At 38.4% G+C, this 14,779-nt stretch overlaps 3 protein-coding genes across 8 annotated transcripts; 1 reads left to right on the top strand and 2 right to left on the bottom strand.

The window, feature by feature from the left end:
• Positions 1-421: 421 nt before the first annotated feature.
• Positions 422-6,327, bottom strand: LOC107048979 (rab11 family-interacting protein 4). Of its 4 annotated transcripts, XM_015272478.1 has the most exons (3): positions 5,140-5,159; positions 4,862-4,945; positions 422-3,047 (listed from the first exon to the last, which is right to left on the bottom strand). In XM_015272478.1, the coding sequence occupies exon 3, from the start codon at positions 2,973-2,975 to the stop codon at positions 1,422-1,424; it is 1,554 nt and encodes a 517-aa protein (XP_015127964.1). In that variant the 5' UTR covers positions 2,976-3,047; positions 4,862-4,945; positions 5,140-5,159; the 3' UTR covers positions 422-1,421. The 4 variants fall into 4 exon arrangements, with proteins under 4 accessions (XP_015127964.1, XP_015108274.1, XP_015108273.1 ...); XM_015252788.1 differs by lacking the exons at positions 4,862-4,945; positions 5,140-5,159 and adding an exon at positions 6,147-6,327; XM_015252787.2 differs by lacking the exon at positions 4,862-4,945 and having other exon boundaries at positions 4,946-5,233.
• An 80-nt stretch (positions 6,328-6,407) lies between these two features.
• Positions 6,408-12,405, bottom strand: LOC107035416. Of its 2 annotated transcripts, XM_029126857.1 has the most exons (3): positions 12,125-12,405; positions 11,759-12,051; positions 6,408-7,903 (listed from the first exon to the last, which is right to left on the bottom strand). In XM_029126857.1, the coding sequence occupies exons 2-3, from the start codon at positions 11,910-11,912 to the stop codon at positions 7,233-7,235; spliced, it is 825 nt and encodes a 274-aa protein (XP_028982690.1). In that variant the 5' UTR covers positions 11,913-12,051; positions 12,125-12,405; the 3' UTR covers positions 6,408-7,232. The 2 variants fall into 2 exon arrangements, with proteins under 2 accessions (XP_028982690.1, XP_015108278.1); XM_015252792.2 differs by lacking the exons at positions 11,759-12,051; positions 12,125-12,405 and adding an exon at positions 9,389-10,024.
• LOC107035417 (EKC/KEOPS complex subunit TP53RK) lies at positions 9,742-14,473 on the top strand. Of its 2 annotated transcripts, XM_029126858.1 has the most exons (3): positions 9,742-9,960; positions 12,689-12,894; positions 13,858-14,473. In XM_029126858.1, exons 2-3 carry the CDS (start codon positions 12,702-12,704, stop codon positions 14,361-14,363), a joined length of 699 nt encoding a protein of 232 aa, XP_028982691.1. In that variant the 5' UTR covers positions 9,742-9,960; positions 12,689-12,701; the 3' UTR covers positions 14,364-14,473. The 2 variants fall into 2 exon arrangements, with proteins under 2 accessions (XP_028982691.1, XP_015108280.1); XM_015252794.2 differs by lacking the exon at positions 9,742-9,960 and having other exon boundaries at positions 11,886-12,894.
• The last annotated feature ends 306 nt before the right edge of the window (positions 14,474-14,779 follow it).

The raw sequence follows: 14,779 nt of genomic DNA, 5'->3' as shown, positions 1-14,779 counted from the left end.
GACTTAAACCGTTTTACCACTTCGCTACTAAATTTATATAGTGACAAAAACAAAAGAAATTGAACGGAATAATAATCTCTGATTTTATACAGAGAAAGAAAATTAATCGTTTATTTAGTTTATAAATTATTTATCAAAAAATGCAAAAAACATATCAGAGATCATAAAGAGGCCTGAAAAATTCTATCAATTGCAAAAATACAAATAAAACTGTCGAGAAATGGGTAATGAGAATAATAATCTAGATTTTTTTTATTGAGGAGAGATAATCGTCTCCTTAATTTATGAATTATTTTACGAAAAACTTCAAAAAATTGCAAGTAAAAATATCGAAAAATTGAAAAGAGAAGATATAATTATGAAAAAAAATCTAGACATTGAATAAAAAAATCGTCTGGGAAATGATTTAACTCCACTAATTTTTATATTTAAAAAATATAATTTATTACATTAATATCGACGAATCAAGTATATAACAAATATCATGTCACAATCTATGAATCCTCATACACCTGACAGATCCCTAAATCATATTCGGTAAACATTAAAAAGATCATTCCATTATGAGTGATAATTAATCTAATTAATTGCCCCTGTTTACTCTACCATTATGAGATTACACTGTAACGAGATTCTCTTTAATACATGAACCATGATTTTTCCTAATTAATTATCTATGTATACAGTACATAATTGAACCCTACCAACACCCCTGATGCATTGCAGAGTGACTAATTTCTATGTAAAGTGACATAAAAATATCCTGAACTATTTATATCAAATAAATTAACGATACAATCAATTCTACCCTAATACAATACAATTATAGAAAAATAATAACACTGCTGCTGATACTGGTTGAATCACATGTCTAATCGTCAGTCAATTGACAACAAATTCTCTCTTTTCTATAATCATATCAACAAATTAATAAAATCATTATGTACAATCAATTCATTATCAGATGCAAGGACGGACCAATATATCATAAAGAAAGCAATTACTTTCTCAAATAGCTAAACTCAATACTAATTTATTACTTTATTCAACTGAACATGTGTCAATTTTATCATCAATGGGGTTGTGAATGCTTTCGGGCTCACCAAAACCTTTTTTCAAAATTTTGAAAAATTCATTTGGATGAAATTAACATTATATTAATCATTCATCAATCAAATAATGATTTCTTGGTAAGCCCCTGCGTTTCGGAGAGATTCACAGAAAAATTTGCAAATATAATACCTTTTACACAATTCTAGAGGATCCTAAAGTTTCTGGTAATGTCTCAGGGACTGGGTTTAAAAAATGCAAAAGACATTTTTTCGTTTTTTCCCTAAACTCATCGAGCCAAAGATATTCCCAGAAAAATTGCGCCCAATCTTCATTCATTCCTTTTCACAGACCCCAAATCCCTTCTCACGTCACTGTGGCTGTTTGACCTCCAACAACTGCGGATAATTCTCCACAATATTCAGCAGAATCCCATCGATATACGCCCTCAACTGAGCATTGACCTCCTGCTGTTCCTTGAGGGCCTGCAGCACCTCCCCCAAACTCCTCTTCTTCCCCTCCCCATCCAGACTGTCCCTGGAGCCATCCGACATTTCCACCGCAAGACTCTTCGAGTTCTTCTCCAAAGTCGTAGGATTCAACAACAGGAGTTCCCTCCCCACCTGCAGAGCAGCCGCCGCCTGGAGTTCATCCCTGGCCTCTTCCAGACTCTTGTTCTCCGTCTTGAGCCTCGCCACCTCCACCAGCAGCTCCTCAATCCTCCCCCGATCCCTCGCCCTCGCCGCCAGCTCCTCCTTCGCAGCATCCAACATCACTCTCAACTCACTCTCCCTCAGCACAGCCGACCTCTCCCCCTGTCTCGCCCCCTCGCAGACTGCATTCGCCTCCTCCAGGGAATTCTCCAGCCTCTCCCTCTCCTCCCTCGCGACATTCAACTGCTGCCGCAGTCTCGTCACCTGCTCCCTCAACTGGCTGTTCTCCACCTCGAGGCCCTTCATCTTGATCCCACAGTTCTCCAGCTCCAGCTGCTTCTCCCTCTCCAGCCTCGCCATCCACTCCTTGTGCCTCCTCTGTTCCCCCAGGAGTTTCTCCTCATTCCTAGCCTCCGCGTCCTTGGCCGCCTCCTCCAGCATCAGCACCCTCGCCTGCAGTGTCGCATTCTCCTCCTTGACCCTCGCATACCTCTCCGAACTTATCGACAAACTCGACTGATTATCGACGAGCGCGTCCATCTGCTCCTGTATCATCCTCACCCTGTGATTCAGATCGATAACGTCATCCTCCAGCGAAATGTCACTGTACATATCGTCAGTTGCGTCGCAGGTGGAGCCCCTCCCAGAGCTGTTGAAACTTCCGCTCCTGTAGAGTTGGCTGGCTAGTGCATTTGAGCCGAGCTGTCTCTTCCCAGTGGTCGGGGTGCGTCGCAGGGAGGTCCTCAGCCACGTGTGTCGCCCTAGGGTGCCCACAGGGCTGTTGTTGAACGTCTTCGTCGAGTTGCTCGACTGTCCATTCGTAGGCGATGGCGCTGAGCTGCAGCTGCTGCTGCCCTGACTGGGCGACAGCTCCTCGACGTAACCGAAACCCTCGTAATTCTCCTCCAGAACTAGGCCTGATGTGATAGTCGGGGTCCCACCCGGGGCATTGGACACTGCTGTCGATAGGGATGGCGGACCACTCTGACTCTTCGCACCTAGGGGATCACTGTCTCCTGACAAGTCACGCCTACCGGCGACATTCTTGAGGGGAGAATCATTGTGAATGCTGGGAACAGTCTCGGTCGCGGCGATTGTCGTTACTGAGGTCACGGTACTCCCATCACTCAGTGGGGTGACGTCATTCAGTCCCATAGGTGGAGTGTAGGTGGGATGGACCACTTGGGCATCACTGGCCACCTCTGGGCGAGGGGGGCTGCGGGGGTCGAGAGAGTCCGGGTGGCCTTCTGCGGCAAAGGCCCAATTTACCATTCTATGGGGCTCGCGGTTTGGGGTTTCAGCTCGCTTCGCGTCGTCTGGGGCTCATTTTTTGGGAGGGTCATGCTGAAATTCGAGGGAAGGGCGTTAATAATGGGGAAAGGGTTTTGTCCGATGCGGTGGGTGTTGTGCGTTATGCATTGAGAATTCTCAGTGAATTATCTTATTTTATTGGGAGGGGAAAAATTATTTCAACTGAAGAGAATAATTTTTTGAATTCTTCCGTTGAATTTTTAACTTTCTAAAGAATAATTTATTTTTCTAATCATTAAAATCTAATATTCTACTCTTTTAGGCCTGTTTGGTCATTGGATTTTGACATTTTTTGAGGAGGCATACGGAAATTCGAGGGAAGGGAGTTAATAATGGGGAAAGGGTTTTGTGGGATGCGGTGGGTGTTGTGCGTTATGCATTGAGAATTCTCTGTGAATTATCTTATTTTATTTGTTAGTTATTGGGAGGGGAAAAATTGTTTCAACTGAAGTGAATAATTTTTTGAATTCTTCCGTTGAATTTTTAACTTTCTAAAGAATTTATTTTTCTAATCATTAAAATCTAATATTCTACTCTTTTAGGTCTGTTTGGGTCACTGGATTTTGACATTTTTTGAGGAGTGAAATTCGAGGGAAGGGCGTTAATAATGTGAGAATTCTCGGTGAGAATTCTCAGTGAATTATTTTGTTTTATTTGGTATTTATTGGGAGGGGAAAAATTGCTGCAACTGAAGTGAATAATTTTTTGAATCCTTCCATTTTTAACTTTCTAAAGAATATTTGATTTTTTTAAAATTGAAATCTAATCTTTTACTTTTTTCATAATGTTCATTATGCATGAACTCCTCTTTTAGAATCAAATAAACGATTTATTTAATTCTAGTAAAGGATTATTAGATGTGAAGCAATTAATTCTCTTCACCGTTTGAGCAATTATTTCAGTTCTAACTATTAAAGTCTTTATTTGGATGGAGTTGAATGGAGTTTATTCAACTCAAACTCCTTCATAATTATTCATGCATCCCGTTATGACTAAAAAAATCCTACTTTCAATCACCAAAACCAACGATTCCCTTCGATCTCTCAAACATAAAAACCTCTATCCCTCGCATTTTATCATAACAAATTCTAAAAAAATCCGAGACCTAATTAACTCGTAGGAGCTGTTCCACATGTGGAAAAACCCATCGGAAAAAAGCGGAAGCGCATGAAAAAAAAATTTATAACAATCGGATTTTCAGTTTTATTAATTTAAATATCCAAACAGAGGATTATTAAGACTTAATAAATTAATTCTTTTGGCCGTTTGAACAATTATTCTATTGACACTGAAAAAACTACTTATTTGACTCAAATAGAATTTATTCAATTCAAACAAACTACTTTGTAATTTTCTATGTATCCCGTTATGAATAGAAAAATCCTACTTTCAATCACCAAAACCAACGATTCCCTTCGATCTCTCAAACATAAAAACCTCTATCCCCCGCATTTTATCATAACAAATTCTAAAAAAAATCCGAGACCTAATTAACTCGTAGGAGCTGTCCCACATGTGGAAAAACCCATCGGAAAAAAGCGGAAGCGCATGAAAAAAAAAGTTTATAACAATCGGATTTTCAGGTGCATTAACAAAAGAACAACACCTTCTAGGGGGAGAGGAGGGGGGACAGACAGAGGTAAAAGTATCTTGACTTGTGATTGTACACGTCAACTTTCGCCGAAAATAGAATAGAAAACAATGGAATATTTTCCTACTGGCGATGCACTCTGATTGTTTTTCCACCGGTTCCCAACAGTCCAAAGGAATTATTTTCATTTTTTTTTATTCTAGGGGGGAAGTGGTAGTGGACTTTTAGTTATATGAATTATTGTGCTGAGAATTACCGTGAATTATAATGCGAAGCAGCTGTTGTCTGTGAGTGCAGCCATACTTGTGCGTATACAACACAAACACTTATTCAGTGGTACCTGTGGTGAACAGTTTGCTGGCACTGAGGTATTTAACCTTAAATTTGAGGGTGAATTTTCGGGAATTATGAAGAATTACGGGGCTCGGGGGGTGGTTGGAGTTTTTCGGGGGTTTTGGGGGGCTCGGGGGGGCGCGATAACGATGGAAATTCAGTGTTTTGGGGAGTGATGAGGGATTTTACACCTGTGCATACCTGTGCACTACTGAGACTACCTGACGAGTGGAGCCGAGTGGAACCGAGTGTGTCGGGCCGTACCACACCGTACCAAACGCCCCTTTTCGTACTATCGGTGGTATTGTATCGCGAAGAGAGGTGGGATATCAGCGGCGAGAGGATACGAAATTGGACGAAGGGTCATCGGGAAATATTCACGGGTTTTTCGAAATAAAATCAGTAGCGAAACGGTAAAACTATTCGTCGATTCTGACAATTGGCCAGTTTTCACTGAATATCCCGTAATCTGAGGGAGACAGCACAATTTTTGTCATGACCTTTTTTGTAGCCCGGAATTCGCTCTACAAAAAAGGTCTTTACGAAAATTTGGTGATCTCCCTTAGATTCGGATTTTTCCAGGGATAGCCACATTCATAAATCATAATTACCGTTAAATTTTGAAGCTGTCGCTTAGCAGACATTACTCTTAAATTTTTAATTATTTTTAGTAATCATTAATTTAATATAATATAAATTGATATCATATAATTTAGTATAAATTGATTTAATATAATTTAGGTAATCCTTTCAAGAAATTAGAATAATTTACATGATGAGAAATTCACAGTCCCATATTATCAAATATTTAATTCATCATCAATCGCAAATTTAAATTATCAACCTCATACTCTTTCTATTTTGATGGGGAATATTTAAATCTTTATCAATGTAAGTCGCAAATTCCTTTAATATTGATGGGTTTTTAATGGTGAATTGTCGTCGAAACAAGTGGTTTTAGGAGAAAATAAGATAAAATCTTTTTTGTAGGTGATGAAATTTCCAACAAAAAATGTCTATTGACTTTTTGCTTCACGATCACTCATCGCCGAGATAATTGCATAGTTAGAAAAAAAACATTTCGAAATTTTCGTTTCTGTTTTTATACTTGTATGTCATGAAAATATCTGTCAAGGTCCCTTCAAATTTTCTCGTGGGCTAGCTTGTTTCACAAGATAATGTCGAAATAATAAATGAGTCTATCTTACCTACTCGTTTTTCGAGATTCTCTCTGCACTTCTCCACTTCAGATAATTCTCCGAGTGAATGCGTGAGAAAAACCTGGTGACTGTGTGGAAGTGATTCACTGAGTCAAGCCTTTGTGACTCTACGTTTGCTTAATGATAATATTGTTGATATTAAAAATAGAATGTTAGTTTCTTCTCAAGCTTTTCGAAATATGTGGAAATATACTTTAAAATAGCTATCATTCATGGAATTTCTGGGGGAGGGTTCGAAAAATAATGTAATCGCTCATAAAATATATTTATTGAATAGTTCTGATATTCACACTTGCATTTTCATGTTCCGCAGAACGTGCTGAATGTCTCGATCATGAGAAAGAAATGCTAATGCAATCATCAAAATGATTCATTAATTCCGCGTCAGTTCTTCATTCCCCCCCCCCCTCCACATATTCATTTAACAATAATATCTTGGAGTTCAAACACATAATCATCACGTCGTGAACATTTCCCATTTTCATTAAAAAAAATCATTTTCCTGCTCATAATTTCTCTAGTAGTTCTCCTCAATATTACTTCATTCATTTATTATACGCTTCCTTACAAATGTCTTCGCAAACTCCTTATATTCTCAAATTCTCATGTGAAATCACTTTTTAACACAAAATAAAAATTGAATATTCGTCTTGCCATAACAAAAAAAAGAAAATCCCCAACTCTTCAAACACATTCTTCACATTATGTACATTTGCCACTCATGAGAAAGTGGTAATTGTCATCAAACTAGCCACTCATTTCCATGGGGTCCACCCAAGACTCTCCACTGGTATTCTCATTACTAATATCATTCGTCGAATCAGTTCCTCCCCATTCGGATTTTCAAAAAGTTCATTAGAGTCTTCGCAAATTCCTTTTATTCTCAAATTCTCATGTGAAGTCACTTTTTAACACAAAATAAAAATTGAATATCCGCCTTGCCATAACCAAAAAAAGAAAATCCCCAACTCTTCAAACACATTCTTCACATTATGTACATTTCCCATCTTCATGCAAAAAAATCACATTCTCGTTCACAATTTCTCTAGTATTTCTCCTCAACAATGACTTCATTCATTTCTTATACACTTCTTTATAAACCATCTCCTGTATCTGCATCCTCAGCAACATTTGCCGCTCCCCCGATAGCTTCTGAATGTGAGGTAATAGACTCATGAGAAAATGGTAATTGTCATCAAGCTGGCCACTCGTTTCCACGGGGTCAACCCAAGACTCTCCACTGGTATTTTCATTACTAACGTCATTCGTCGAACCCATTCCCTCCCCATTCTGTTTCTCAGAGGTTCTGTTAGAGTCCTCGCAACTCGTAAAGCCTTTATCAAAGTCCTCGTCCTCATCCTCCTCTCCATTCTCCTCAACCTCATCAGGTACGAACTCCGGTTCTTCCTTGACATCGATGAAGTTGACGTCCTCACTATCACCGTCGGCAGTCCCAGAGGCTGATGCAGCGCCCCTGATCTTCGTCCTCTTGGTCTTCTTTCCAGAAGTTTGAACAGTCGATGAACGAACGCTCAGGGTCAGAGGATCCACGAATTCCCATCGACCCGAACGGTCCGAGATCGGCGGCTTCGGGAGCATCTGCTCCTTCAGAAACTGAAGGTCCTTGTAGTGCCTCCAAGTCGGCTTGTTCTTCGGGTCTGCCGTCTTCCGGTAGAGAATGTCTTTCTTCATCTCATACCTGAACCTGTCCCTCAGGCCTTTCCATTTTGTTTTGAGATATGGCTCTGGAAAGTTGAGAAGAGGAAAGTCGATCAGTTCACGTTCAAGTTCAAGTTTCCAATAAGGATGTGCAATGTACGTGAGACATTCCAGCAGCGAAGCGGTAAAACAATTCAGTAGCGAAGTGGTAAAGCCGGCTTATCTCCCAGTTGAGTTTTTGAGGAATATTTCCGAATCCAAGAGAGATAGCGAAATTTTCGTAATCACATTTGTTGTAGCTCTTAATTCGCTCTATGAAAAAGGTTCCAACAAAAATTTTGCTATCTGCCTTAGATTCCGAGATATTCATTGAAAATGACTAGTGGTCAAAATCGAATTGAATTGTTTTACGCTTCGCTACCGATTTCATTGCAATTCAGACGCCAGCAAGAATGCTCACTATTTTTTCCACCGTTGCCTGTTATGATTTCGGAAATTGGTTTGGCTACTTCACGTACAAAAAATATCGTAGAAAAATTTAGGGAATTGTATTTTTTAATAGAAATGTTTAATGATAAATATTCCATTGAAAAAGTCAATTGAATTCGATTTTTCTATACAACTTATTCTGTTGAGATATTTTCTACAGAATTTTCTCGGCTCAAATTTTCCAAGTTTTTTTCCTTCCATTTTTCTTTTCTTTTCATCGAGAAGATCGAACAAAAAAACTTGGAAAATTGAGCCAAAGAAATTTGATAAAAAATATCTCAATAGACTAAGTTGTGCAGAAAAGTCTAATTTCACTGACTTTTCTATAGAATACTTCAATAGAATATGCCAAAATCTAATAAAAAGTTCAATAGAAATCAAATAGAATTGTCTAGCGCATTTGTTAGGTTTTTCTATTAAATTTTTTCATACGTGGTTAAATGCCTCAATACGCTCTCTTCAAAAATTTATTAGTTTCTGTGCATGATAGAGTATCTGTCTCCATCTTTCTTCACTCTACTTCTATGTCAGACCACTAGCTTTTCGTTGTATTCTTCAATAGTTATCAATTCCTCTTCATTTTTCGATGATGAACGTAAAAATTCATTTAATAAATAAATAAATAATAATAATATAATATTATAATAATATATAATATATCATATATATCATATATAAATAATATAATATAATAAATAAATAATAATTGCATAAATAAATAAATAATAATAATATAAAGTTCAATATAAATTCAATAGAATTGTCTAGCGAATTCGATTGTCTAGACAATTCTATTGGATTTCTATATTGTTTCGTAGCTATTGGCCTCTGCGGTCATTTGTTGATTTGAGGTGATGAAATTTGTGATGTCCAAATAATAAAAATTGATCAAGTCATTTCGAATGAGTTGTATAGAAGAATCGAATTCTCTCAACTTTTTCTATAAAAAAAAATATTTTCTATTGCACATTCCGACAGAATCAGCCAAAAACCAATAGAAAGTTCAACGGAAATCCCCAGAATTATCTAGCGAATTCGCCAGGTTTTTCTATGAATTTTTTTAAACGTGTTATGCGCAATACCGTTCATGTCACCTAAGTCACATTCGGTACTGATCCTATCGTGACTCCCCGGAGATTCTAGTTCTATTTCGGTTTCTGGCTCTTTCTTGATCTCCGGGACAGGTTCGAAATCCGCCTGAAAATTGGTCTCGTCTTCAGTGGACGGAGTATTTGGAATTGTTCCAGCTTCCTCATCATCCTCGCGACTTTTTAATTTTCTTTTACGCTCTCTCAACGCTCTCATGCGTTCAGCCCCACTTTTTGACGGCTGTCGGGAACTCGACGGCAGGTACAATGCGGCTCTCAAGGCATCATCAGCCTCCAAAACCTCGGGATTAATTCCCGCAGCCAATAGTCTCTTCCGCGCGCGGCACGCTCTCATCCGTTCGGCCCCAGTTTTGGGTGTTCGCCTCGGGACGACTTGCAATGGCGTCCAGTTGGGGCTGTTCAGAGAGATTTCCACGGGGAATTCCCTCACACCTGCCCCCCGGTTCTCCTCCATAATCGCGATTGTATTATTTATTCGCGGCGTCGATCGACTCGATTGCCAGTCTGACATGAACGGTTATGTCACTGTAACGACTATTTTTAAGGTAAGTGACGCAGGCTTGGTTATGCCATCCGCGTGACGCTCAGTCACACCGCGTATGGGACTGGCCAGTGTCGCCCGAGCCGCAATCGATGCTCCCCTTCACAACTTCAATCACTACCACGTGGGTGACGCTGAGTGACGCGGCGGCCATGAGAAATATTCAATAAAAATTACCAGAAAAAAGACGTAAAATAGTATATTTCGTAACGAGTGCAAAAAAGTGTTTTTTGGCGAGTGGGAGGTTTATATCACGAGCCGAAGGCGAGTGATATAATCCTACGAGCTAAAAAACATTTTTTCACGAGTTACGAACAATATTTTTAGGCTCCGCGTGCCTAAAAGTCCAATTTCCGCCACATTGTGATGAAAATTACGTTTCGAAACGTAATCTGGGAGCGAAGTAAAATGCAATAAAAAGTGTCAATCGTCACGTAAATTCTACGATCTGTTCCGTAAAAATTACTCATCCGTCCGACGCCTCACGGCTATCCATGAGTCACCGTGAGGGGGAGATTTTAACAACACGTTCCGTAATTTTTCCGGAACTTTTCGTAAAAATTCTTAAACATCCAAGAATTTTCATGTTCTGAGGCATAATAAGTCTTGAAGTTTCTGTTAGATTTTACAACTTCCAGAAAAATTACGTGACTTTTTCGTATTTTTTCGGTGACAGACCCGAAAATTTACTAAATGTTTCAGAATTATTCTCTTATATTGCTATAGAAATTCACTGAAAACGATTCTCGCTTGCGGATTTCGTGAAATGTTCCGTAATTTTTCGTGAATATTTCTCTCACTGTAGATTGCTATTGGGCTTTTGGCGGATTCTATTGACAAATTCAGACTTATTTAAAGTTGTTTTAAGTGTCAAAAGTGTCGGAGACCCCTGAAAAGAATTTGTGCTCTTCCCCAAGTACCCAATCTCGCCGAAAAGTTCACTTTTCGTCACAGCGTGATGAAAATTACGTTTCGAAACGTAATCTGGGAGCGAAGTAAAATTCAATAAAAAGTGTCAATCGTCACGTAAATTCTACGATCTGTTCCGTAAAAATTACTCATCCGTCCGACGCCTCACGGCTAGCCATGAGTCACCGTGAGGGGGAGATTTCAACAACACGTTCCGTAATTTTTCCGGAACTTTTCGTAAAAATTCTTAAACATCCAAGAATTTTCATCTTCTGAGGCATAATAAGTCTTGAAGTTTCTGTTAGATTTTACAACTTCCAGAAAAATTACGTGACTTTTTCGTATTTTTTCGGTGACAGACCCGAAAATTTACTAAATGTTTCAGAATTATTCTCTTATATTGCTATAGAAATTCACTGAAAACGATTCTCGCTTGCGGATTACGTGAAATGTTCCGTAATTTTTCTTGAATATTTCTCTCCGTGNGAAGTTTCTGTTAGATTTTACAACTTCCAGAAAAATTACGTGACTTTTTCGTATTTTTTCGGTGACAAATCCGAAAATTTACTAAATGTTTCAGAATTATTCTCTTATATTGCTATAGAAATTCACTGAAAACGATTCTCGCTTGCGGATTACGTGAAATGTTCCGTAATTTTTCTTGAATATTTCGCTCCGTGTAGATTGCTATTGGGCTTTTGGCGGATTCTATTGACAAATTCTGACTTATTTAAAGTTGTTTTAAGTGTCAAAAGTGTCCGTTTTGCCCCAACCTCCCCCACTGCGGAAACCCCTGAAAAGAATTTGTGCTCTTCCCCAAGTACCCAATCTCGCTCTTCATCCCAACGTAATAATAAAAACGAAACAAACACAACTAAAGAATATAACCTTACTCTGAACATTCAGTATCGCCGACAGCTCGATCCACATTCGATTCGTAACTTCCCGATTGTGATACAGCACGTGTTTCTGGTTCCACAGTGCCGGTCGCTTGTGCATTTCCGCTATTAACCGAGTAACGTCGACCGTGCAATCCACCTCCTTCATCTTCGGCAACGTAAAACCGCACGTCAGCGATAGCCGTCAACAAATGATGTTCTGTTTTTGCGGTCGTCCCACTTCTAGGTTTTACGGGCTGTTTATCCCTTTTTCAACTGATTGACCGTTATTTTTCAATCAGGATGTTCTGATTAACAGTGGGAGTCGATTGTAATGATTATAAAATTAAAGTCACTTTTTTTAGAAAAAAAAAATTTTACATTCGGAAACAATTCTCGTAACCATGGGGATGAAACCGCTCGCGCGACTGTGTCGCTAGCGCTAGTAATGATCGAGTTCTCCAGTGATTTTTCACTTTTATCTCCTCCGATCCCCGAGATTCAGCAATTTTTTTAGTGTCTGAACGTGAAATTCAGGAGTGCATCCTCGAAATTTGAATTTTCCGTCAATTTTTAGAGTTTATAAACTTTTTATTTTTATTTTTTCGTGTGTTTTGTTTCGTGTGTACACGCTGCACGTCGCGAGTACTATTATTACTATCTGCTAGCGCTACTGCGCATAAAGTGGGACGCATGATGAAGAGTGACGCTAATTGGAAACACTCGCCCGTCCACTCGTGTCAATGGAAACACTCGCTAAAACATAACCACGTGCCGTGTTTTGTTTACTCGTGGGTTTTGCATCCTCACAATTTCATGATTTCATAAATAATTTATTGATTGATGGATTCTCCGGGATATTGGATGATTTAATTAATTGAGTCAATTTAATAATCTATTATTTTTAATAATCTATTATTTAGTTGATTGAGTTAATTGGGGTAGGAATCCGGGGGAAATGGTTCGCGAGGGCTTTGAGCTCATCGCACAAGGCGCTGAAGCGCGAATTTACAAGGGCTCTTACTTGGGGAGGGAAACACTTGTCAAAGAGAGGTTCAAGAAGACTTACAGACATCCGGATCTTGACGAGGCGTTGAGCAAGGAGCGGGTGAAGAATGAGAGTCGAGCTATCGTTCGAGCTAAAATAGCAGGTGAATTATCACTTTAATTCGTCACTAGATTAATTTATACTATTTCATTTTATTTTCATTTCCGTCTTCACAGTTAGATTAATTTAATTGCGCTTAATTTATTATTTTTTGTTTTTTCTTAATTCACAAGAGGTTAAATTGTGTGAAGATCATGATCTGTAACAATTGTGTTAAAGATCAATAAAAAGTGCTTTTTCTTTGTGATCAAAACAAACACAAAACTAAATTTGTTTGACATCTCATTTGGGTGATGGAAAAAGTGGGCGGGAAGGAGTAATAAATTAATTATTCAATGTCTACGGAAAGTTTTGGAATAGATTTTTTTTCGGGCGATGGAAGAATTAATGACGGAAATTGAGAAGTGGAGACTAAAAAATTTAACGGATTATTATTATGCAATTTTATAAATTATAATAAATGAATAAGAAAAACCGGGAAAGTAGACCTTGGAAACCACTAATAACCAAGATGATTAAGCAAATAAAAGATACAGGACAAATAAAATATATGACAGATTCCAAATATTTCACCGAACATCCGTAATAAAACGATTTACATATAAATAAATGAAATTTTTAGCAATTTTGGAATAGTTATTTTCCCAGGAATCATTAATTTAATATTTTCGAGTTAAAAAATGGATTATTCAAAAAAAAAAATCCTTCTGCTCCAAAACAATCTCAATTTAATGGAAATGAAAAATTATCGTGGGGGACTTCCTCGCAGCTCTCGCCTTTCTTTAACGAAAAAGAAAGTTATAAATCTCCTGCCCTCTCCCTTCCATTTCCAGAAAAGAAATATTATAAATCGTCTGCCATCTCGTTCAGTCCCCAGATATTCATAAAAAAGTGAAGTTTTTGATGAATGAAAAATTGAAGTTTTAATGAATAAAAAACTGAAGTCTGATTAAAACTGATTCCACCACTAGATCATCCAGCTCCGACATGATAACGATTTTTCCAGGAGTTTCCACTCCCACAATCTTCTACGTAGACCTAGAAGAGCGCTCCATCTACATGGAGTACATAAATAACGCGATACCCCTGAAACTCCACATAGACACGAAGATTGAAAACAAAATTGATGAGAAAATCTGGATGAATGGCCTCGGCGAGTCTCTGGGAGTATTGATAGCCAAACTCCACTCGAAGCATCTCATCCACGGTGATCTGACCACATCCAACATTCTCGTGAAAAATGAACTGATTGAGGGGGAGGTGACGCGAAACGATGCCTTCATTTTCATCGACTTTGGCCTAGCGAGAATTGATTCGACCGCTGAAGACAAGGCTGTGGATTTATACGTTCTTGAACGCTCGTTATTGAGTTCTCATTCGCAAGTGCCGGGATTGTTCTCGGTAATTATGAATAGTTATCAGGGACATGTGGACGATAAACAGAGGAGGGAAATTGTCGCCAAGTATGAGGATGTGAGGGCTCGAGGGAGAAAACGACTCATGATTGGATGAACTGTTTGTTGTGCTTTCATTTTGTAATGAAAAATGTACTATAAGTGAAATGTTTGGATGAACTATTTGTTGCCCTTTCATTTTGTAATAAAAAATGTGTTATAAATCAATTGCGTTTGGATGGTTTCAATTTTTTGCCCATTTATTTTGGGATAAGAAGAGATGGTTGATTGACGATTGAGGAAAGTTCAATGGAGATTGGGGAAAGTTCAATGGAAATTAATGAATTCTCTGCGATTTCAGGACATGAACGAATTTGTTGGTGATTCTTCTCAATAAATGACACAATACCAATTGAATTATGGGAACGGTTCATTAAAACAAAACAAAGAGATCTTTTTATGATGGAGTCGACAACAAGTGAAGTTTGAATCTTAAAGCAGAAGTCTCTAGGGTTTATTATAATAATTTTGATA

Source organism: Diachasma alloeum, unplaced genomic scaffold, assembly GCF_001412515.2.
Source record: "Diachasma alloeum isolate Michigan unplaced genomic scaffold, Dall2.0 Dall_scaffold_00198, whole genome shotgun sequence".
Lineage (NCBI taxonomy): Eukaryota > Metazoa > Arthropoda > Insecta > Hymenoptera > Braconidae > Diachasma > Diachasma alloeum.
The sequence above is the reverse complement of the archived record's forward strand: the minus strand, read 5'-3'. Positions and strand labels throughout refer to the sequence as shown.

Coding starts and splice junctions, on each gene's coding strand:
- LOC107035417 (XM_029126858.1), top strand. CDS start 12,702: ATGGTTCGCGAGGGCTTTGAGCTCATCGCACAAGGCGCTGAAGCGCGA. Junction 12,895..13,857: donor CGTTCGAGCTAAAATAGCAG/GTGAATTATCAC, acceptor CGATTTTTCCAG/GAGTTTCCACTCCCACAATC.
- LOC107035416 (XM_015252792.2), bottom strand. CDS start 9,926: ATGTCAGACTGGCAATCGAGTCGATCGACGCCGCGAATAAATAATACA. Junction 7,904..9,388: donor TGACTTAGGTGACATGAACG/GTATTGCGCATA, acceptor TCAACTTTCCAG/AGCCATATCTCAAAACAAAA.
- LOC107048979 (XM_015252788.1), bottom strand. CDS start 2,975: ATGGTAAATTGGGCCTTTGCCGCAGAAGGCCACCCGGACTCTCTCGAC.